The 20,626-nt window shown below is 33.8% G+C and overlaps 2 protein-coding genes and 13 non-coding genes across 16 annotated transcripts in view; 1 reads left to right on the top strand and 14 right to left on the bottom strand.

The window, feature by feature from the left end:
• Window positions 1-20,626, bottom strand: part of LOC111429413 (uncharacterized) — an 89,746-nt gene that overhangs the window by 19,432 nt on the left and 49,688 nt on the right. The window lies entirely within an intron of this gene.
• TRNAV-AAC (transfer RNA valine (anticodon AAC)) lies at window positions 6,630-6,703 on the bottom strand. The gene has a single exon. It is a non-coding gene; the product is annotated as a tRNA-Val (tRNA).
• Window positions 6,785-6,858, bottom strand: TRNAV-AAC (transfer RNA valine (anticodon AAC)). Its single transcript has one exon. It is a non-coding gene; the product is annotated as a tRNA-Val (tRNA).
• Window positions 7,263-7,336, bottom strand: TRNAV-AAC (transfer RNA valine (anticodon UAC)). The gene has a single exon. It is a non-coding gene; the product is annotated as a tRNA-Val (tRNA).
• Window positions 7,425-7,498, bottom strand: TRNAV-UAC (transfer RNA valine (anticodon UAC)). The gene has a single exon. It is a non-coding gene; the product is annotated as a tRNA-Val (tRNA).
• Window positions 7,587-7,660, bottom strand: TRNAV-UAC (transfer RNA valine (anticodon AAC)). The gene has a single exon. It is a non-coding gene; the product is annotated as a tRNA-Val (tRNA).
• TRNAV-AAC (transfer RNA valine (anticodon UAC)) lies at window positions 7,750-7,823 on the bottom strand. Its single transcript has one exon. It is a non-coding gene; the product is annotated as a tRNA-Val (tRNA).
• On the bottom strand, window positions 8,067-8,140 carry TRNAV-UAC (transfer RNA valine (anticodon UAC)). The gene has a single exon. It is a non-coding gene; the product is annotated as a tRNA-Val (tRNA).
• TRNAV-AAC (transfer RNA valine (anticodon AAC)) lies at window positions 8,230-8,303 on the bottom strand. The gene has a single exon. It is a non-coding gene; the product is annotated as a tRNA-Val (tRNA).
• Window positions 8,392-8,465, bottom strand: TRNAV-AAC (transfer RNA valine (anticodon UAC)). Its single transcript has one exon. It is a non-coding gene; the product is annotated as a tRNA-Val (tRNA).
• TRNAV-UAC (transfer RNA valine (anticodon UAC)) lies at window positions 8,555-8,628 on the bottom strand. Its single transcript has one exon. It is a non-coding gene; the product is annotated as a tRNA-Val (tRNA).
• On the top strand, window positions 8,911-11,434 carry LOC139430409 (uncharacterized). Its single transcript, XM_071197359.1, has 3 exons — window positions 8,911-9,215; window positions 9,289-9,476; window positions 10,457-11,434. Exons 1-3 carry the CDS (start codon window positions 9,096-9,098, stop codon window positions 11,388-11,390), a joined length of 1,242 nt encoding a protein of 413 aa, XP_071053460.1. The 5' UTR covers window positions 8,911-9,095; the 3' UTR covers window positions 11,391-11,434.
• On the bottom strand, window positions 12,487-12,560 carry TRNAV-AAC (transfer RNA valine (anticodon UAC)). The gene has a single exon. It is a non-coding gene; the product is annotated as a tRNA-Val (tRNA).
• On the bottom strand, window positions 12,804-12,877 carry TRNAV-UAC (transfer RNA valine (anticodon UAC)). Its single transcript has one exon. It is a non-coding gene; the product is annotated as a tRNA-Val (tRNA).
• TRNAV-AAC (transfer RNA valine (anticodon AAC)) lies at window positions 12,967-13,040 on the bottom strand. Its single transcript has one exon. It is a non-coding gene; the product is annotated as a tRNA-Val (tRNA).

The following is a 20,626-nucleotide window of genomic DNA, read 5'->3' on the forward strand; positions in this document are numbered from 1 at the left end:
ATTAAAAATGATCGTACAAAATTTTAAAACTATATTGTTTAAACATAAGACAAGAAATTTAGAACTTGTTCTTTTATTACATCCAGAAAACATTTAATATTACTAAACGAAAAATTGAACAGCAACTTAATCAGCTACAAACATTTTATATGTATATGTAGCCCTTCTCTACATCTTCTAAATCATACTGTTTGATTACTTGGTTCAGCTAGACCTTTATAGAGAGATAAATCTCATGGTAGCTTGTGGCCGAGATCTTGCAATCGAAGCATTTACTTAGTGTTTAGCGAGCATTATAATGTTTAGAACTTGAATGAAACCGTGTTTCTTGTTTTTACATAATAATATATTTTATTAATTTCGTTTTCAACGCACTAAATAATTCTAACCTTCATATCCGAAGAATGTGATGTGATAAAAATTGTACAGGCAACATTGGAAGAATTTGGAATTTATTAAAACCCATTGATAGTTATTGGACTTATTTTGAGTTATTTGAGATATTGGGATTCGCATCAATTGAGACATATTGAAAGTCTTTAAAAGCGTAAAGAGTAGAGCAAAAAGTAAAGCTAGGTGTCCATAAGGAGACTAAAATCTCATGAGATTCTTCTTTCATGAGAAATTTATCTCATATAATAATAATACTTTATTGAGCCAAATAGACAACAAAATAAGAATAAATCAAGAAATATACAATTCACAATTCAAGCTCAATGGGTGCAAGAGCAGAAAAGGCAAAAGTGCCACTGATTTAACTTGCACCCTATAAGGTCGGCAAATATCGAAGACCGCAGTAATAACCGTTATAAAAATAACTAAAGTAAATATATAAATATATAAACTGTTATAATGAAAAAAAAAATAATTAAACAAAATAAAATAAAAAGAAACATTCCAATTAAACAGAACAAAAATAAAATTGTGCATTACAAAAATATATCAACACCCTCTCGCGTAAAACAATGAGTTTGAACGCACGAGCCGAGCCAGCACACCTCACATAACCAGGAATCAAATTCCAAAAACGAGCAACTTATATGTGTTTCCACAAAACATAGATATTTCTGTGAATCACCCGAGTAGAGAAAATTTTCTCTGATGACATAAGTTGTCTCTGAATACGCTGTTTCCACAGTTGCCAATACTTTTGATTTAACGTCAGCTAGATTTCGTGTAATAAGAAGACCAATTGAATTAAAACCTGAAAAAGTGATCCTTATTGTATCCGCCTTATGTGCGTTACATAATTTTTTAATGACACGGTCTAAAAGACTTTACGCTCCTTATGGTAGTTTAGATGTGGAAGATAACGAGACACAATGCAACTCAAGGTTTACTGAATCTACAAGTTAATCCTAACCTTCGCGGAAATTTGGAAGCCAAAGATGTACAACTGGAATTTACACAATATTTCCACTAGGCAGGAGAAGTTCCATAGCAATACAAATAAATATACATAAAAGATGTATGATTAAATGATCATACAATTGATCCAATGAATCCATTGTTGTTTCATTACCACATGTCGGTCCATCTATGAATTTTAAGGCATCATAAAATTCCCATTTTACTTCAAAATTTTCTTCTCCTGCCTGGCCGCTGTTAGTGTGTTTTCGTTTCCTGATGATGCTTTGGAATTGGCAACAAAGGTTATGTATTTTATACTTCACTTCTTGAGTCGGAATTCCTAACTTATTGAAAATTCCATCGATAGCTGATTTCTGAAGATTTCTATTTTTATAGTTTTCGGACGAACAATCCCACAAATTGGGATTGGATTCATATAATTCAATTAACTGCAGTGTCATAGTTCTTGTCCAGTTAACAGTACATTCTTTTCTTTTTCGAACCCAACCCAACCTCTTCTTTCACTTGCAGAACTCATTTTTGGAGAAAACAAATGATTACCTATTTCATGGCACAACAGCGAAACTTACGTGTAGCACATGAAATAAATGTCTTATGCGAAATTCGCAAGAGTCAAGTTTACAAGCAGAAAAACTCTCGTGATACATTGTTTCACGAAATTATCTCTAGTATTTCAATCCCTATTGCCACAACGAAATTAAAGTTATCCTACGATTTTTATTTTATGAGATGAAAATCTCATGAAATATTCTCATTGTGGATTCACACCTTAAGGGTATTGAGAGATATTAAGAGCTATTGAGAGTTACTTGAAGTCATGGAGAGTCTTTTATATGTATTAACTGCCATTCAAAAGCTTTGATAGCGTAAGTTATTGGGAGCAATTAATAGAATTTTGGACTCGATTTCTCTAAGTGTCGTTAACAGCTTGTTTTGATCATGTTTAAGCCCGAAATAATGAAAAATTATTTAAGAACAATGTGATATAGTCTGTCATATTTTTGTTTATTTTGTAGATATCGATACAATTCTCGAAGAAACTAAGATAAATCATTGCTATATAAGTATCTTATTTATAAATCATGTTTAAGTATTATTTATAAGTTTAATTAAATATTTCAATATGGCGTTGAGTGCCAAAAATTAATTCAACCTCCGCCAGTCAATTACAACACCGCGCCACTGCCCAAATCGATTTTAACACCGTTGATAAATTACCACCAGGTTCTTTGTTAGTGGTTTATTTAATTATACGTAATTAATAATCCCGATACGTTACGTCTTTACATGGTCTTTTATTGAGATTAACTTAAATTAACATCAAATTAACATTAATTGACTTGTATCCTCCAACAATATAGGACGTAAGTTGAAATATTTAAGCCTTAAGATGCTAATTGTCAATTTGATCTTGGCACATTAACTGGTTTAGAACTTGCAAGGGATTTTATCTTAAATAGATAACGAACATAATGTTGAAAAACTTTTCATTTACATATTATTAACATTATATATACCTATATCATTATATTTACGTTAGTTCGAAAATTTAGTAGTGCATCTATTAAAATAGTGGTTGTATATCCTTCACAAATAAGTTCAAAAATTGTTTATAAACGCACGATAAACCCGATAGTTTTTAGTTTTAACTCAAATTATTTGTATTGTTACAAAATCAACACAATAAACAGTAATAAATTTACATAACGCTTTCATCATGTCAAATATGAATTTGCAAATTCAATACTGCAGTTTTTGTGCTAGTATAAATTGCTTTGTTCTAGTGCAAAATGATTGCAACGCTTCAAAGGTAATTAGGAAATAGGTAGCCGAACTAATAACATGTTATTTTGTGTACCGTAACATATGGAACATAAACTAAACAAATCCAATATAGTTCCATTTATTTACAATTCTAGAAATACCATAATCCTGTTGTGTGCTTTCCCAAAATACGACCGTCACAGTTTGTTCACCACAAAACGATTAATTTTGCAATAGAGGAGAGGAGATTTCATATGTCAACACGTTCGATAATGAATTTACCATGGTTCCGAGTTCCAAATATTTTTGTTAAATCAATTTTTCTAAATAATTACCAAAAATAATTAAAGTTTAATCTGGAAAATCTTAAAAATCAATCATTAAATTTGTAATTGAATCACTCTATATGTATTAAAGAATCTCATTAATGACTTTGCAAGGAAATTAACAATTACATTTTAAATTATAACCACATCAACCCTTGTGAATAACGTGTACTTTAATGATATTTTCGTCCCCCTTTGCATTGATGTTTATAACGTTTGATGATTAATGATAAATTTCCGGAAAGTATTATAATTGGTAAATGGTGTTAACATCGATGTAGTGGATGATGTAATAGTAGTATAAAGTAGCAAAAACAAAATGAAGGGAAGAGTAGGAAGAAGACGTATGTAAAACAGTTAATAATGATAAATAATGGCAACACGTCTACTGTGGGTAGGGTAATTGAACGTCGCACGAGCCGGTGCATTAGCTAAATTAAAGATAATGCCGTCGCCGTTGGTTTGGCGGCTAAGAAACGGCCTCGAGGTAGACAGGGTGCGGTTTCGTAAGCCATCCACAACCCTACTCCGATCGCATAATTGATTATTAGTCATCCCTTTGCGGAGGGTCAACGACTACCAGGACTCCGTAATTTGTCTATCAGCTTGTTACACGAAAACTCTGATTACTGTCCAATCAATTTTGCTTAGGGGTTAGTTTGGGAAACTCCCACTAATAAAGTAATACGTGTTTGTTGGGCCACATGCTATCATCTCATATCTCATATAAATCTTTTACTAACACCATCAATGTGTCGGAACACTAAAATGTGTTAATGGCATCGTTTTAGTGTTGTGACAAGACATTATATATGAAATTTCTGATGCGTGTTGTAATCTTTTCATGGCTTTTATATTGAGTTTTGTAATCAAATCTAAGTACAGGGTGTGTCTCAATTAACCGAGAAATTTCAAACATCTATTACATTCTATAAGGGGTTGGAATAGTACAACGAGTTTATAAGCCTTAAATAAGTTGAATGTTCTAATTTATTATTGAAGTTATAATTTCTTCGGATATAATGGACAAAATATTTTTTAAGTCAGACTATTAATATTATCTATTTAATACACTATACCTATACTAAACTTACTGCTAACGCAGCACAACAAACCCTGCTATGTTTGTTGTACTAACCTTATTAAATAGCCTTATTACTCCTAACCTAATTAATATTAATAACATTTATTTAACTTTACAATTAGTAAGTTATTATAACCTTATAGCTGTGGTAAACTTTTAAAATTTAAGTGTTTTTGCAAATAGTTTTTCTACTACTTAAAATTGAAACATATGTTTCCGTTGTAAAAGCGGAACAAATTAAAGCTCTAAGTTCCAAGTGGCCACACCTTGTTTCATTTTCAACACTGCCCACGCCACAAACAGTTATACATTTGATGTATATTGGGAAAAACGTTAATATTGGAAAAAAGAAATAATGGAAAACTCCAAGAGCTCTTGAAAATAATTGAAAGAAAACATTTGAAATGTAACATAACAAAAAGAAATAGGACGAAAACTTTTTTTTATCAAGAATATATATTTAAACAAAACAATATTATTTCTTAGTATTACATAATATTAGTATATCGCTTTGGTTATTACGTTTTATTGTTTTAATTTAAATTTTAAGATTGTCATGAAAATGAGGCCAAAGCAGTTTTGTAATAAAAATTGTTACTGACCCCTTTTCAGTGTCAGAAAATAACATTATTATTATGCTTCGCACGCCCGATTCCCTTCGCATGTATCCAGTGCGTACTCGAAGAGCGTTATAGAAGTAAAGGTAGAAAATTCATCTAAAAATTTGCAATTTTGCACATGAACGCGAAGAGGGATAGCGACCGGGGGTGCTAACATCAAACTGGCCTTAGGGGGCTTCAAGACCGTGTGAGTAAAGGAGCCTCATTTTCACGGAAAATTGAGCATTACAGAATTGCAATTGCAAAACTCGGTTATGTTCGAAACCCTAAAAATTTGTTAGATTCAATTCTAATATTTAAAGTAAAAGAGTATATTTTTGCTTTAAAATAGTAAATTTAAAATACTTGTGCTCATATTTACTAAATCAATAATGAAGGAATATAAAAATAAATATAACTAATAGATTTATTATAGATAGATGAATCTGTTTATACTCAGAGGCATTTAACTACTTACTGAGGTATTTGTGACACTTATATACTCATCTATTCTTAGTGTGAACATGCAAAGTACATCCAGTAAGATGGGCTTAAATTACTAATTATTAGGTGCAACTTGCTACAACAGAAATTAAATTAAAAAATTGAACTCCAATTGCTGTGACCTTTCTGGCAGACACTTGAGATCTTTGTTGTGTAATAGTCACATAAATGACGAATATAATAATTTAAAAATTAAAATCTAATGCACTTTGAAACCTTAAATATAATATATTTATTATTATATAGTATGTGTAGAAAAATAAATAAAAACGAATCAATGTACTGTATTATTCATGACTTTCTTGAAAGCAAAATAATATAGGCAAAATTGAAAGAAAATTAATAAATAAATAATGTTGGAATGAAGGAATGTTTTCGTAGTTTGATTAACTCCACAAAAAAACATAATTTTCTTGAATATAGAAAAACATAAATTGAAAACTTGGTGTAGACATTACATTACCGGCTGAGCTTCACGCGGAGACGTTGACGAATGAGATAACCGAGTACACCACAAAAATGTTTTTATTAAGTGTGAAATATAACTCTCCTTCGATAAACTTATCCATAAAGTTGTACGTACAACTATTTTCACGAGTTTCAATTGGGGGCTTACCACCTGTAAAAAGGATGTGATAACATTCTATACCGAGAAATCTTAATAATTTTGAACGTTATCATCACAACTGTTTTTGCCCTCTGCGTGTTAGACGAATGTGACAGCCACTAAAACTTCTGACATTGAAGATCAAATATAATGCTCATTAAAAAGAAAATATCCAGAATGCTTAAAAATCTAAAAGAAAGTTGTGAATAACTGTTTTCGCCCGGGTTTGAAACGGGGACCTTCCGCGTGTTAGGCGGATGTGATAACCGACTACACCATGAAAATTATATGATTTCGAAAGAACAAATATATGACTGACTTTAAAATAAACCGCCAGGTATCTGTAATGATCAAAAAGAAAATCGTTGCATAACTGTTTTCGCCCGGGTTTGAACCGGGGACCTTCCGCGTGTTAGGCGGATGTGATAACCGACTACACCACGAAAACCATATGACTTCGAAAGAACAAATATATGATTCACTTTAAAAAGGCTATCCGCAATGATCTAAAAAAAAGTTGTTGCACAACTGTTTTCGCCCGGGTTTGAACCGGGGACCTTCCGCGTGTTAGGCGGATGTGATAACCGACTACACCACGAAAACCATATGAGCTCGAAAGAACAAATATATGATTCACTTCAAAAAGGCTATCCGCAATGATCTAAAAAAAAGTTGTTGCACAACTGTTTTCGCCCGGGTTTGAAGCGGGGACCTTCCGCGTGTTAGGCGGATGTGATAACCGACTACACCACGAAAACTATATGATTCCGAAAGAACTAATTCAAGAATCGCTTTAAAATGAACCACCAGGTACCTTTAAGAATATAAAAAAACCACGTGCAAAACTGTTTTCACCCGGGTTTGAACCGGGGACCTTCCGCGTGTAAAGCGTATGTGATAAGTGATAACCGACTACACTACGAAAACTGTATGATTCGGAAAGAACAAGTATATGACTCACATTAAAAAGGCTATCCGCAACTATCTAAAAAAAATTGTTGCACAACTGTTTTCGCCCGGGTTTGAACCGGGGACCTTCCGCGTGTTAGGCGGATGTGATAACCGACTACACTACGAAAACTATATTATTCCAAAAGAACTAATTCAAGAATCACTTTAAAATAAACCATCAGGTATCTTTAAAGATATAAAAAAAGTTGCTGCACAACTGTTTTCGCCCGGGTTTGAACCGGGGGCCTTCCGCGTGTAAAGCGGATGTGATAACCGACTACACCACGAAAACTATATGATTTCAAAAGAACCAATGCAAGAATCACTTTAAAATAAACCATCAGGTATCTTTAAAGATGTAAGAAAAGTTGCTGCACAACTGTTTTCGCCCGGGTTTGAACCGGGGGCCTTCCGCGTGTAAAGCGGATGTGATAACCGACTACACCACGAAAACTATATGACTTCGAAAGAACAAATATACGACTCACTTTAAAATAAACCGCCAGATATCTTTAATGATCAAAAAGAAAATTGTTGCAAAACTGTTTTCGCCCGGGTTTGAACCGGGGACCTTCCGCGTGTTAGGCGGATGTGATAACCGACTACACCACGAAAACTGTATGATTCGGAAAGAACAAGTATATGACTCACTTTAAAAAGGCTATCCGCAACGATCTAAAAAGAGTAGTTGCACAACTGTTTTCGCCCGGGTTTGAACTGGGGACCTTCCGCGTGTTAGGCGGATGTGATAACCGACTACACCACGAAAACTATATGATTTCAAAAAAACCAATGCAAGAATCACTTTAAAATAAACCGCCAGGGATCTTTAAAGATATAAAAAAAAGTTGCTGCACAACTGTTTTCGCCCGGGTTTGAATCGGGGGCCTTCCGCGTGTAAAGCGGATGTGATAACCGACTACACCACGAAAACTATATGACTTCGAAAGAACAAATATACGACTCACTTTAAAATAAACCGCCAGGTATCTTTAATGATCAAAAAGAAAATTGTTGCAAAACTGTTTTCGCCCGGGTTTGAACCGGGGACCTTCCGCGTGTTAGGCGGATGTGATAACCGACTACACCACGAAAACTATATGATTTCAAAAGAACCAATGCAAGAATCACTTTAAAATAAACCATCAGGTATCTTTAAAGATGTAAAAAAAGTTGCTGCACAACTGTTTTCGCCCAGGTTTGAACCGGGGGCCTTCCGCGTGTTAGGCGGATGTGATAACCGACTACACCACGAAAACTATATGATTTCCAAAGAACCAATGCAAGAATCACTTTAAAATAAACCATCAGGTATCTTTAAACATGTAAAAAAAAGTTGCTGCACAACTGTTTTCGCCCGGGTTTGAACCGGGGGCCTTCCGCGTGTAAAGCGGATGTGATAACCGACTACACCACGAAAACTGTATGATTCGGAAAGAACAAGTATATGACTCACTTTAAAAAGGCTATCCGCAACGATCTAAAAAGAGTAGTTGCACAACTGTTTTCGCCCGGGTTTGAACTGGGGACCTTCCGCGTGTTAGGCGGATGTGATAACCGACTACACCACGAAAACTATATGATTTCAAAAGAACCAATGCAAGAATCACTTTAAAATAAACCGCCAGGTATCTTTAAAGATATAAAAAAAAGTTGCTGCACAACTGTTTTCGCCCGGGTTTGAACCGGGGGCCTTCCGCGTGTAAAAGAGCGGCTACACTACGTCAGATCCGCGCCGATCCGCGCCGATTAGATTCGCCCCGAATTTTTGTCAGGTGGCTACACTACTACCCGTCGGCGCCGGAATTTTTTCGGAAGGTTGCGCGTAGCGCACATTTGTAATAACTATATACCTCGGGTTCGCCTAAATGATTACTTAGTTATTGGCAATGGCGGAAACTACTTCGTGTTCAAGCTCCAGCACAGATGAAGAGTTTCTCTTTATTTGCTTGGAAAACGAAAGAAAAAAAAAAAAAAAATGGGTGCATTCAGTAAATAAAAAACGAAATGTAAGAGCATTATGTTTTGTTAAAGTTTTAAAACAAGTAAATATTATAAATGACGTCTATGATTAATTTGTAGGACCTTGGGGAGTTTCACCACTTATTCAATGACCTCATAAAAGATGATGGTAGATTTTATGAATATTTTAGGATGACCTATCCCACTTTTTGTGAGCTACATAGTCTTCTTCACGACAGTATTAAAAAAAAGGACACCCGATTCAGAAGAGCTGTAGGAACTGAAGAAAGATTGGCAGTAACTTTGAGGTATAAATTATATGTATACAGGAGTCCCAATCACGTTCTTAAATAATATATTAACCACAAGTGGTACACGTATAGCCATTATATTATTTAAGTACAAAGGTTTTCACCGTATTATATTATTTTGGTAATAATTTCTTTTTTAACACATGCACGCAATAAATCTTTATTTAATAATATACAAAATAAAAGTATTAAATATTAATTTTCTTTGGAAGAGGTATTCGACGAGTTTGATTGAACGTCTGGGTGCTGTTGGGACGACCATGCAGTCCATGGATTCTGCATAGGATTTTCTACTGGATTTTGTAATGTCTGTTGGTTAATAAATTGGTTAGTGTTATAGGGCCGATACCGTTGGGAATATTCATGTGACTGGAACGTGAATGTATTTGGTTGTGACATCTGTACTGCTTCCGCCTCTAATTGGTGTACAAACGTGCTTATTTTAGTCTTTGCCTGAATTTGTAAATGAACAGGTAATGTTCTAACTGTTTCTTCAATGGAACGGAAAAATTTTGCAATATGGTCATCTTCTTTTTTTGAAGTACTTTTGTTTTGTAAATGTTGGCTTTTACATTGGAAATACTGTTCCATCACATTGCTGTATGATTGCTTTTGTTGCTTCTTTCTTGATTGTTGTTTGGTCGAAGATCCAGAAGTTGACGGCTCCGAAGGTGTTTCAGTACATGGAGAATCTGGTACCGGACTTACAGAAACAGATGTCGTGTCATCGACAGAAATCGTATCAATAGTCTCTTCATCATTATCGGGTAGATTTGAAAGCTGTGGTCGCTGTTGAACAATGTGGACGTCCAGGAAGCTCAACTCCTTCTCAAATTTTACTTTCTTTACTTTACCTCCAGCATCTCCCGTTGTGCATTTCGTGGCCTTCAACTTGGCCTTTCTATAATTTTCCCTTAATTGTTGCCAGCGTTTCTTACAATCTTCACCTAAAAGAAATACATAACGTTATTTTTCAGGTTTTTTGCGACAGGAGACTCATTTCGGACTATCGCCTTTAGTTATCGCTTAGGAAGGAGAACTGTAGCCAATATAGTTTATGACGTGTGTAGAGCGATGTGGAAGATTTTGCAACCTATTGTTATGCAAGAACCTACAATGTCGAAATGGATGGAGATTGCGGAAGAATTCGAACGAAAATGGCAATTTCCCAATTGCATAGGAGCTTTGGATGGGAAACATGTTATTTGTGATAAGCCTGCTGGTAGTGGATCCATGTTCTTTAATTATAAAAAAACATTTAGTTTAGTTCTACTTGCGCTTGTCGATGCGAACTACAAATTTATAGTAATAGATGTCGGAGCCTATGGAAGAAGCAGCGACAGTGGAATTTTTCGTTCTTCTTCGTTAGGAAAAAAGTTTTTTTCAAATAATCTTGATATACCACAAGAAAAAAATCTACCAGGCACCAATGTACCAGCACCTTTTGTTATTGTTGGTGATGCAGCATTTCCATTGCATAAATCTTTATTGAGACCATATCCGGAACAAGCTATTCGTGATAATGATGAAAGAAGGGTTTTCAATTATCGACTCTGTCGGGCGAGACGCGTTTCTGAAAACGCCTTTGGTATTTTAACCAAACGGTTTCGGATTTATCAAAGAAAGCTTCAACTTTCTCCACGGAATATGGACATAGTTGTAATGGCTACATGTGTCCTACACAATTTTCTTCGAATTAAGGTTGACTCGGAATTTGAAAATCGAAACCTCAATTTAGGTAAACAACAAAGTAATTTATCAGAAGCTCTAACAAATGCAAGAGGAACAGGGGGAGCTTGCTCTACAGAAGGCTTACAAAGTAGAGAAAAATATAAAAATTATTTTAATACTGTGACGGGAAGCGTTCAATGGCAGCAAAGCATTATTCGTGCTGGTAGATTACATAACTAATTATATTGTTTTTTATAATACTAATAAAATAATTTTCTAAGGAATTGTTGTTTCTTTTTATTATTTAGCACTACGATGGGCCAACTTTTTAGAGATTATTTTTCATAACTTAGTTATTTTTCTATACAGGTGTCCCGTATCTTTCGGATCAGAGAACATATGAAACGTAGAAAACCTTATTCTGAAACGATAAAATTCTAAATAAAATTTTTTCGAAATGTTTATAATAACGTAGTGAAAATCGTTTAAGGTCGTCCAATGTTTCGAAAAAAATTTATTAGAAAAATCGCTTCAGAATAAGGTTTTCTACGTTTCATATGTGCTCTGATAGGGACCTGTATATATTCCAAGAATATTATGATCACACTTCGTACCACTATTGAAATGTTTGTTTTTGGTGAGAACAGTTAAGTATTTAAGAAATTAAGTATAGTCATAAAGGTAACCTAACATTTTAAAATAAATTTATTTCAACTTACCAGAGGTATTCATTTGTTTTCCAATCTCTTCCCATATGTTTGATCTCCGTACATTATTAGAATATCTTGAATTTGTCGGATCGTACAATTCTTCATATTGTTGCACTAACACAATAAGTATTTCGTCATCCATATTTTTTTTATAAAATAACCAAAAACCATAAGCAATAGTTTAAACGAAGTGCGCAATTAACAGAGACTTCATTATTTGTAAAATACGCGTTCTAAAAAACACCTGTGACAAAACAGTCCTTTAAGGGACGAAGATCGCCATGTGCTACGAAAATCCACGAGGGTATGCGATAACAGCCGATCGACGTCCGAATGTACGGATGGATGCCCTGTCGATGATCTATCCGGCCGGTCGGACGGTCGATTCGACGCGGAGCGGAACAGTGTAGCCGGGTACATTTGAAAACACAGGGAGCATTCCATCGGAATACTTTCTGCGCGGATCTGATCGGCGCGGATCCGGGTAGTGTAGCCGCTCCTTAAAGCGGATGTGATAACCGACTACACCACGAAAACTATATGACTTCGAAAGAACAAATATACGACTCACTTTAAAATAAACCGCCAGGTATCTTTAATGATCAAAAAGAAAATTGTTGCAAAACTGTTTTCGCCCGGGTTTGAACCGGGGACCTTCCGCGTGTTAGGCGGATGTGATAACCGACTACACCACGAAAACTGTATGATTCGGAAAGAACAAGTATATGACTCACTTTAAAAAGGCTATCCGCAACGATCTAAAAAGAGTAGTTGCACAACTGTTTTCGCCCGGGTTTGAACTGGGGACCTTCCGCGTGTTAGGCGGATGTGATAACCGACTACACCACGAAAACTATATGATTTCAAAAGAACCAATGCAAGAATCACTTTAAAATAAACCGCCAGGGATCTTTAAAGATATAAAAAAAAGTTGCTGCACAACTGTTTTCGCCCGGGTTTGAATCGGGGGCCTTCCGCGTGTAAAGCGGATGTGATAACCGACTACACCACGAAAACTATATGACTTCGAAAGAACAAATATACGACTCACTTTAAAATAAACCGCCAGGTATCTTTAATGATCAAAAAGAAAATTGTTGCAAAACTGTTTTCGCCCGGGTTTGAACCGGGGACCTTCCGCGTGTTAGGCGGATGTGATAACCGACTACACCACGAAAACTATACAGTATTCAAACAGCATATTTACGACATAGTTAAAATAGATCAGTTGGTATCATCGGTACCTAAAAACAGCATATTGGCACAGAATAACAACCACGATGAATTGATGTTATTTACAACAAATTTAATAATTTGTTTATATTTATTGTTATTCTGTGATATTGGTGTAAGTGTTCTATTTATTAACAGTTTTTACGTTGAAAGCTAAAATACTTGGTAATTAACTGTGGCTGATGAGTATAATTTTTTCAGAACATTTTTAAGGTAATCGATTCTTACTATTTTGTTTAGATTTCGATTTATCTTATAAGAACTCTTTTTGAGCGTTAAGCTTCATTTTTATCACAGAAGAACATTGTGTTATAAGTACGAAGGCTTTCAAGGCCGGAGTTAATTAAACTAAAATTAGAACTAAAACTAGAACTAACACTAGAAGCTTTCGGCTTTTGCCGTGCGTCTTTTAAGAAAAGGTTTGACGTTTCGGAGGCTTCACACTTCGAGAAATGCTTCGAGAGATGGCCATGCTTTTTAAATTTAGTCACATCTAGGCTCACCATACTTTGGCTAATGAGTAGCCGATCAGGATATGTTGTATTAAAGAGGTCAACTACTTACTAAAACAATTTTTGACACTTATGAAATTGTTTAAAATAATTGGCTATTTTCATCATGTCAACAAATCTGAAGTTACACTTTAAAGTAATTTTTCTCGAAAATTTTCTTATGTAACTAATATTAATATTGACTGTACCAGATTCAGAAAAAAATCTCTTTCATATTCCCTAATAACAATACGGGATTGCCATTTGAAAAAAATATCGATGACGTGATAACTCGTTTAAAAATGGCGGAAGAAATTTAAAATCTACACCAAAAAATTGCAAAAAATTTATATCTTTAGACCCCTGAAACGGGTCTAAAGTATCCGTTACTTTACGGACACTCTGTATATAATTGTAATATAAAATGAAATTCGAACATTCCCCTCAAGCAGTGGTGTCCACTAATTTTTGACCAAGATCGACTTTTTATATTAATGTTTTAAGATCGTGTTAAGATCGACCGAAGGGTTTAAAATCTTTTTTTGCTTTTCAAAACTCACCTTCCTTTTTTACCTACTGGCTCATCCTATCATATCGCACCTTTAATACTAAAGTTACTCAACTCAAATAATACTGTTTATAGGAAAACAAGAGGCAATTGATAGAGGGCACCTTTTTATGATTTAAACTAAAAATATTCAATTTTTGAGTTGTGCCACTTTATTTCTAAAGGTGCGATATTTACCTACCTGCTTATAATAATATCACATCTTTTCAATGAAGAAAATATGAAATAAAAAATGATTTCATTTAACTCATTTATTAATATTTTAAGTTTTAATACAGATATTAAATTGAGCTTCCAGATGCATTGGTCTATGTTTGACTTATTCAACATTGCTGTGAGTCTACAATCTTTTTAAAGTTATTAAAGTTATTATTTTTATGTGTGAAAATGCAGTTCAGGTGAAATATGTTGAACCACAACATGCGTACAAATTCTCAACACATTTTCGAAAATGTGCCGGTGCTTTAACATAGATATAGTTTTGGAGTGTTATGATTTCTGATTTTAACTTATGTACATCCGTTTCGAACAAGTTAGACAGTTTCTCTGCAACTTCTTCTATATTTATATTTTTATTAAACGGAAAAGTGATAAGAAGTCTATTGTCAAACTCTGCAATTAGGTTTTTAATTTCATTTTTATACCTATTTAAATCGATATCGGTAGCAGCAATATTTTTTAATTGAGACATTATATTGGGAAATGAAGTGAAATTATTATCATTCGTTCTAGATAACATTATGTTTAGTTTTTGTTTAAAGGCATTTACAGAACTCATCATATTAAAAATTGTTTGATTCTGTCCTCCAAGTTCTAAATTATATAGTATAAGTATAATTTAAAAAGTCTTCTTTGTAAACTTTTTGCCCGGATAGAATTGCTGATTTTAAAAGCTATGGTCATGATTTCTTGCATATTCAGAATTTTAGAGCATAGCATAAATATCTTTATTATAGATATTTCAGATTTATGATTTTGAACGACTGAAAATGGCTTGGATCGACGTTATGGAAATTCAATAAGTTTCAAGAGCCGTTCGAAATCGATGAATTTCGAGGGAATTACGATATGTCAATTCCGATTTAGTTACAGGTGAGGGCTAATTGTTCCAGTTTAGTTTGATTGACAAATTTATTATTTTGTCTATTAGTTTTTGATGCGTTGAGACGCCTGGTTGCGTGGTGCGTTCGAACTCTCTGCCATTCCATTCCATTAAATCCCGACACGAAATCTGCATTACTGGCGGATTACACCTGGATTTTTCCCGTCTGCATTAAAATACGGCGAATAAATTTTACCGACGAAGGAATTTATAGATAGCCGAACTTAACTACGAAGACCGGTCGACGTCGGAAAACCTATTCGTTAATTAAATTCGAAGGAAATTATGCAAACATAAAGCGGGCCTTTTATATGCGTGCCGGTTGCTCTACCTTAAATTGGAAGATTAGGTCGCCCGGTTCCCTTTTATTTGTACATCTTGGACAGATTTATGGAGTCCATAAACGTATTAATGTTTGAATTACCTTCACGTCGTATCTACGACCACTACTCATGTAATGAATGTCGACCAAACCCACAGAAATCATCTCTTTCTTATTTTAGGAACAAATTTATAATCTGAATAAATTGTCTTTACGGTTTATCCAGAAAGTGTAAAGATCAAAATTTATTAAGTGTATCAAAAGTTACAAAAAAATTAGTGAGAATTAAATCAATTTTTATTAAAAATGTAGAAGCGATGTTAATCTGCTTCAGATTTAATGATATCGAACTATATCGTGTGTATTTATATCGGAGAAATATTTTATTTTTAATAACTCGCAAATCCAATATAATTTATATTAAAATATTTCTGTAAACAAGTTATAACGATTCATTATTAACTAATCACATTTATTTTAATTTAAAAAGAGATTCAACGTATCATTGTCATGATCTGAATTTCAAAAATGTATACTTAAAACTGACTATTTTATTAAATTTGAAATTATATTAACATTTTAATAACGAATTGAACAATAACATTATTATTTTGTATGGTTCGTGTGCATAAAATTAAAAACGGATTAATCACAAACATATTTAAATGAAATGCGAAACAGAATTTTAATAACAAATTTATTTTAATTTAAAATCTTTTGTAATAACAAAAAAGTTTTCAAATACGTGATTTCTAAGTAGATAATATAAATTTCAATTGGCGAACAGCTGGTTAATGGATATTTCACCCGATAATTTAACCACAATGTGACCAAATACGATGGAAAATCAGTTTCGTAATCGAATGAAATGGTTGACGAGTTGGATTTTGCAATAATCCTGCCGTTGCGTTGTGACCCTATGAGGAGTTCTATTCTATTTGTTATTATCTGACTGAAATTTAAAGCTGTTTGCTTGATATATGATTAAAAATTTTATATTGACATTTAAAGAATAAGGAATTATTAGAAAAAATCGAAATTAGCTGAATAGTTAATGTTATATAGTCACAATAGAGAGTACTTTTACTAGTTCCTTTTGTTGAATTAGTAATTGCAACTGTAATACCTTTTAGTGACCGGCTCTCCTTTCTTAGATCGCCGGAAAGGATTTAACGAGTTCGTATGGAGGTAACTTTTAAATAATTAATTTCTACACCGCACAGTGGATCCGATTACAATTTTAGCTAGAAACCATGAAGGTTATTTTAGTAAATTATTTATTTATATGTTAATATTTTCGATATTTATGAATTTGTGGGTACATCAAATTTGAAAATTATTGGATTAATAGTTTTCTTAAGATGATAGAACCTGACATGGTGGTACAGATACATTTTACAAGACAGTCTAATAGTAATACAGGACGTATTCAAGGTTTTGATTAATTTTATTTGATATTTTTCAAGATTATTTAAATTTTTATTGGTTGATGTATTTCGCAGTGTATTTGCTGCATTCACTACATTAATAGTGATGATGTTAAAACTCAAGAAAGAGGCTTACGGAGAAAAACATCGCAAATAGAGTAATAGCATTGGAAATTAGTAATCAATAATTAAGCAGTTTAGTGTAAACACGTAGTATAATATATTAAGAGTGAACGATCTGAATTAAGCGTGGTCAGCATTTGAATATTAATAAAGACCTCTGAAGCCACGATGAGAATGCATTTTTAACCTCGACTTTGTTTTTTAACCCTAAATTCATCTATCATCAGAATGAGACATTACATGGCGATCCTGCCAACCGTTCCGATCAAGAAAAGTTGAAGTATTGAAAATAATAAATTTTATTAATCGGAAAAATGGCTTACAAGAATCAACTAAACGAAGAATAAGCAAAAGAAGTGATGGGTTCAATAAATACCAAAGAAGACGTGATCATCTTCAACCAACAAATATGGATTGTATGATACTGTAGATGTTGTAGTGCTTCTTATTGCGGGGTTATTACGGTCATTTGAACACTATAATATAAAGACTTCTGTCACCTCGATGAGAAGGCTGTGTTGTTCACTTATTGTTAGTCGCGATAACAATATACTTGTACATAAACTATGTACATGAAATTGTATGCTATCCTGCTGTCTTAAAATATTTTTCTTTTTACTTTTCTTTTATAGTGTTCTTCGGTATTTTCTGATATCAATGTCCAACAATAATCAGCCAACATTTCACTCTTCCAGCTGTCCTGATAACGTTTTTCAATAACAGAAATGTCATGGTGAAATCTTCCATCATGTTTATCACTGATGTCGCCGAGATTCGTGAGAAAGAAATCCAGGTGCGAGTGTAAAAAATATATTTTAATGCTCATGTTACAGCCCAGTTCATGATAACTTCTAAGAACTTCATTAACAATTGCTATACAGGATGATTTATTAGCTCACCATCAAACTTTGACATATGATAGCTAATCCAATTACAAAAAAAATGTTAATGAACATATGTCCTACTTCAATTATTTACGAAATTATAACACTTTAAAGTTTTCTGCAGCGAATTTATTAATAGTCAGTAAAATCAAACATTCAACAAAAACAAAATTGTCATTGTATATACCTATGTTAGTTTGTTGTAAGGTTTAATTATTACATACAAGAAGAAACTCAAAATGTACGCTTATAGCACTGAAGAGTATGCTGACATAATTTTCGTATATGGTTTTTGCAATGGAAATGCTCGACAATCAGTACGACAAAATCAAGAAAGATTTCCACAGCGTTATTTGCCATATTATTCAGTTTTAAGCGATTCTTTCAGAAGACTTCGAAAAACAGGTAATCCTGCTCCAGCAAAAGCTATTCGACCGCATGTAGTTAATGCAGAGGATGAAGAAGCTGTAATTAATGCTGTCATTGATAATCCTTCCATCAGCACTCGAAGAATAGCACACAACATACATGTAAGTCAAAATTTTGTATGGCGCGTATTGAACCGCGAAGTCCTTCATCCGTATCGTAAACAGAATGTTCAAGCTCTACAGCCAGGAGATAATCAGCAACGGTTAGCATTTTGTAAATGGTTATTGCAGCATCATGCCCAAAATAATGACTTCATTTCAAATGTTCTCTGGACAGATGAATCATGTTTTACACGAGATGGTATAAATAATTACCATAATGAACATATCTGGGAATTACAAAATCCGAGGAAATTTCAACAACGTTTCAGCGTCAACGTTTGGGGTGGAATATTTAACAACAATTTACTAGGTTTGCATGTACTTGATGGGCGGTTGAACGCTGTAAATTACTGATTTTTTTTGAACAATACACTTTTTGGTTTACTTGAAGATATACCTCTTAATGTAATTCAAAATATGTGGTACCAGTACGATGGTGCCCCACCTCAACGCGGAAGAGTAGTTGTTGAGTGGTTAAATCAATATTTTCCAAACAAGTGGATTGGTAATAATGGACCATTATTGGTCCATTATTGCTTGGCCACCTAGATCCCCCGACCTTAATCCATTGGATTTGTACTTATGGAGTCAAATAAAACAAATTGTGTATCAAGTGGAAATTAACACACGAGAACAGTTATTAAACAGAATACAAATGGCTGCTATTAAAATAAGAAATCAACTAGACAATTTAATTCGGCTGAACAACTCTTTAATTCGTCGTTGTGAAGCATGTATTCTAGCAGATGGAGGCTATTTTGAACAATATTTGTAATATATGTGTTTAAAAAAAAATGTTGCAGTTAATTATGATATAAAAATTAAACACTTTAAAGTGTTATAATTTCGTAAATGGTGAGCTAATAAATCAGCCTGTATAATTGTCAGACTTTGTGTTTCCTAGAAAATTGTGGATCACACTCTTAAAAGCATTACAAGCACCACGTTCCAAGTCATTTAAAGTCTCTTCAAATTGGGATCTTGTTGTAGACGTTTAATTTGGGGTTCAATAAAAATTTAAAGTTTCAGTCAATAAAAGTTTTGCATTTGAAATATTAGGAAATTTTTTTCATTGCTTGACGAAATTCTTCATCAAACCTAATTTTATGTGCAATGGCGATACAAATATTTTATTAGGTTCTACTAATGCCTTATGAAGTATATTCTTTTGCCCAGGAATATACTGAGCCCTGACTGGCCAATATTTAACAACGTAGTGGGAATTTCTCAATCGAACGTCCCGCTCACAAAAGAAACAGCAGTATTTTGTGTACCCTAGTTGTAAACCGAGTAGAATTGTTACAACTTTGAGGTCAGCGCTGTTATGCCATTTGTAGACTTTGTAATTAATTTAGTCGAGAAGATGAGTCATATTTTCATAAGTTTCATGCGTGGGCAACCGGGATGGATGAATAAACGTTTCCTATGTGAAGAAAGACTCAATTTCGATGCATCGATAAAAAGACGTCTTTTTCTGGATTATATTAATGACCTAATGTCAGCATCAAGTCATCGAGATTATTGCAGAATGGAGGAGTTTCTTTGGTTGAAAAATACTGTGACAGTTCTTTCTGGCGATTACAATACAAAGAAATATGTGCGCCTGGAGCTAACAGCTTCCATCCTTGAAGTCTAGATCTTAGTATTTCTGCTTGAGATTTTGACAAATTCATTTAATTCATTTAATTTTGACTGATTTACTACGTTAGGTTCGTCCTCTTGAGATGGCAAATATTCATCAACGCTGGTCGATAACTCGGAAATTTGTTCTTCTGCTTCTGTAATGGCATATTCTTCACTCGAAATACCTGTAGGTCTTGGTACTGGCAAGGCTTCTGAATGAGGTACTGGACCAGTAGCAGAAGAGATTTTTGTTGGAAAACTCGAAAGTTTTCGTGCAGCAAAAGTAGCAATCAGACAAATGGCATAGCGCTGTTCTTCCCTGTTTCACCACCCCCCCACAGTAACAGCACACTGTGCGCAGTAAATGCGAGGAGTCCATTCCTTGCCTTGATTTTTAATTTTTCGACCAAAATAGTGGAAATATAAATTTTGTATTAAAGGACATTGGGAAGTGAATTTTCCA

This window comes from Onthophagus taurus, chromosome 1 (genome assembly GCF_036711975.1).
Source record: "Onthophagus taurus isolate NC chromosome 1, IU_Otau_3.0, whole genome shotgun sequence".
Classification (NCBI taxonomy): Eukaryota; Metazoa; Arthropoda; class Insecta; order Coleoptera; family Scarabaeidae; genus Onthophagus; species Onthophagus taurus.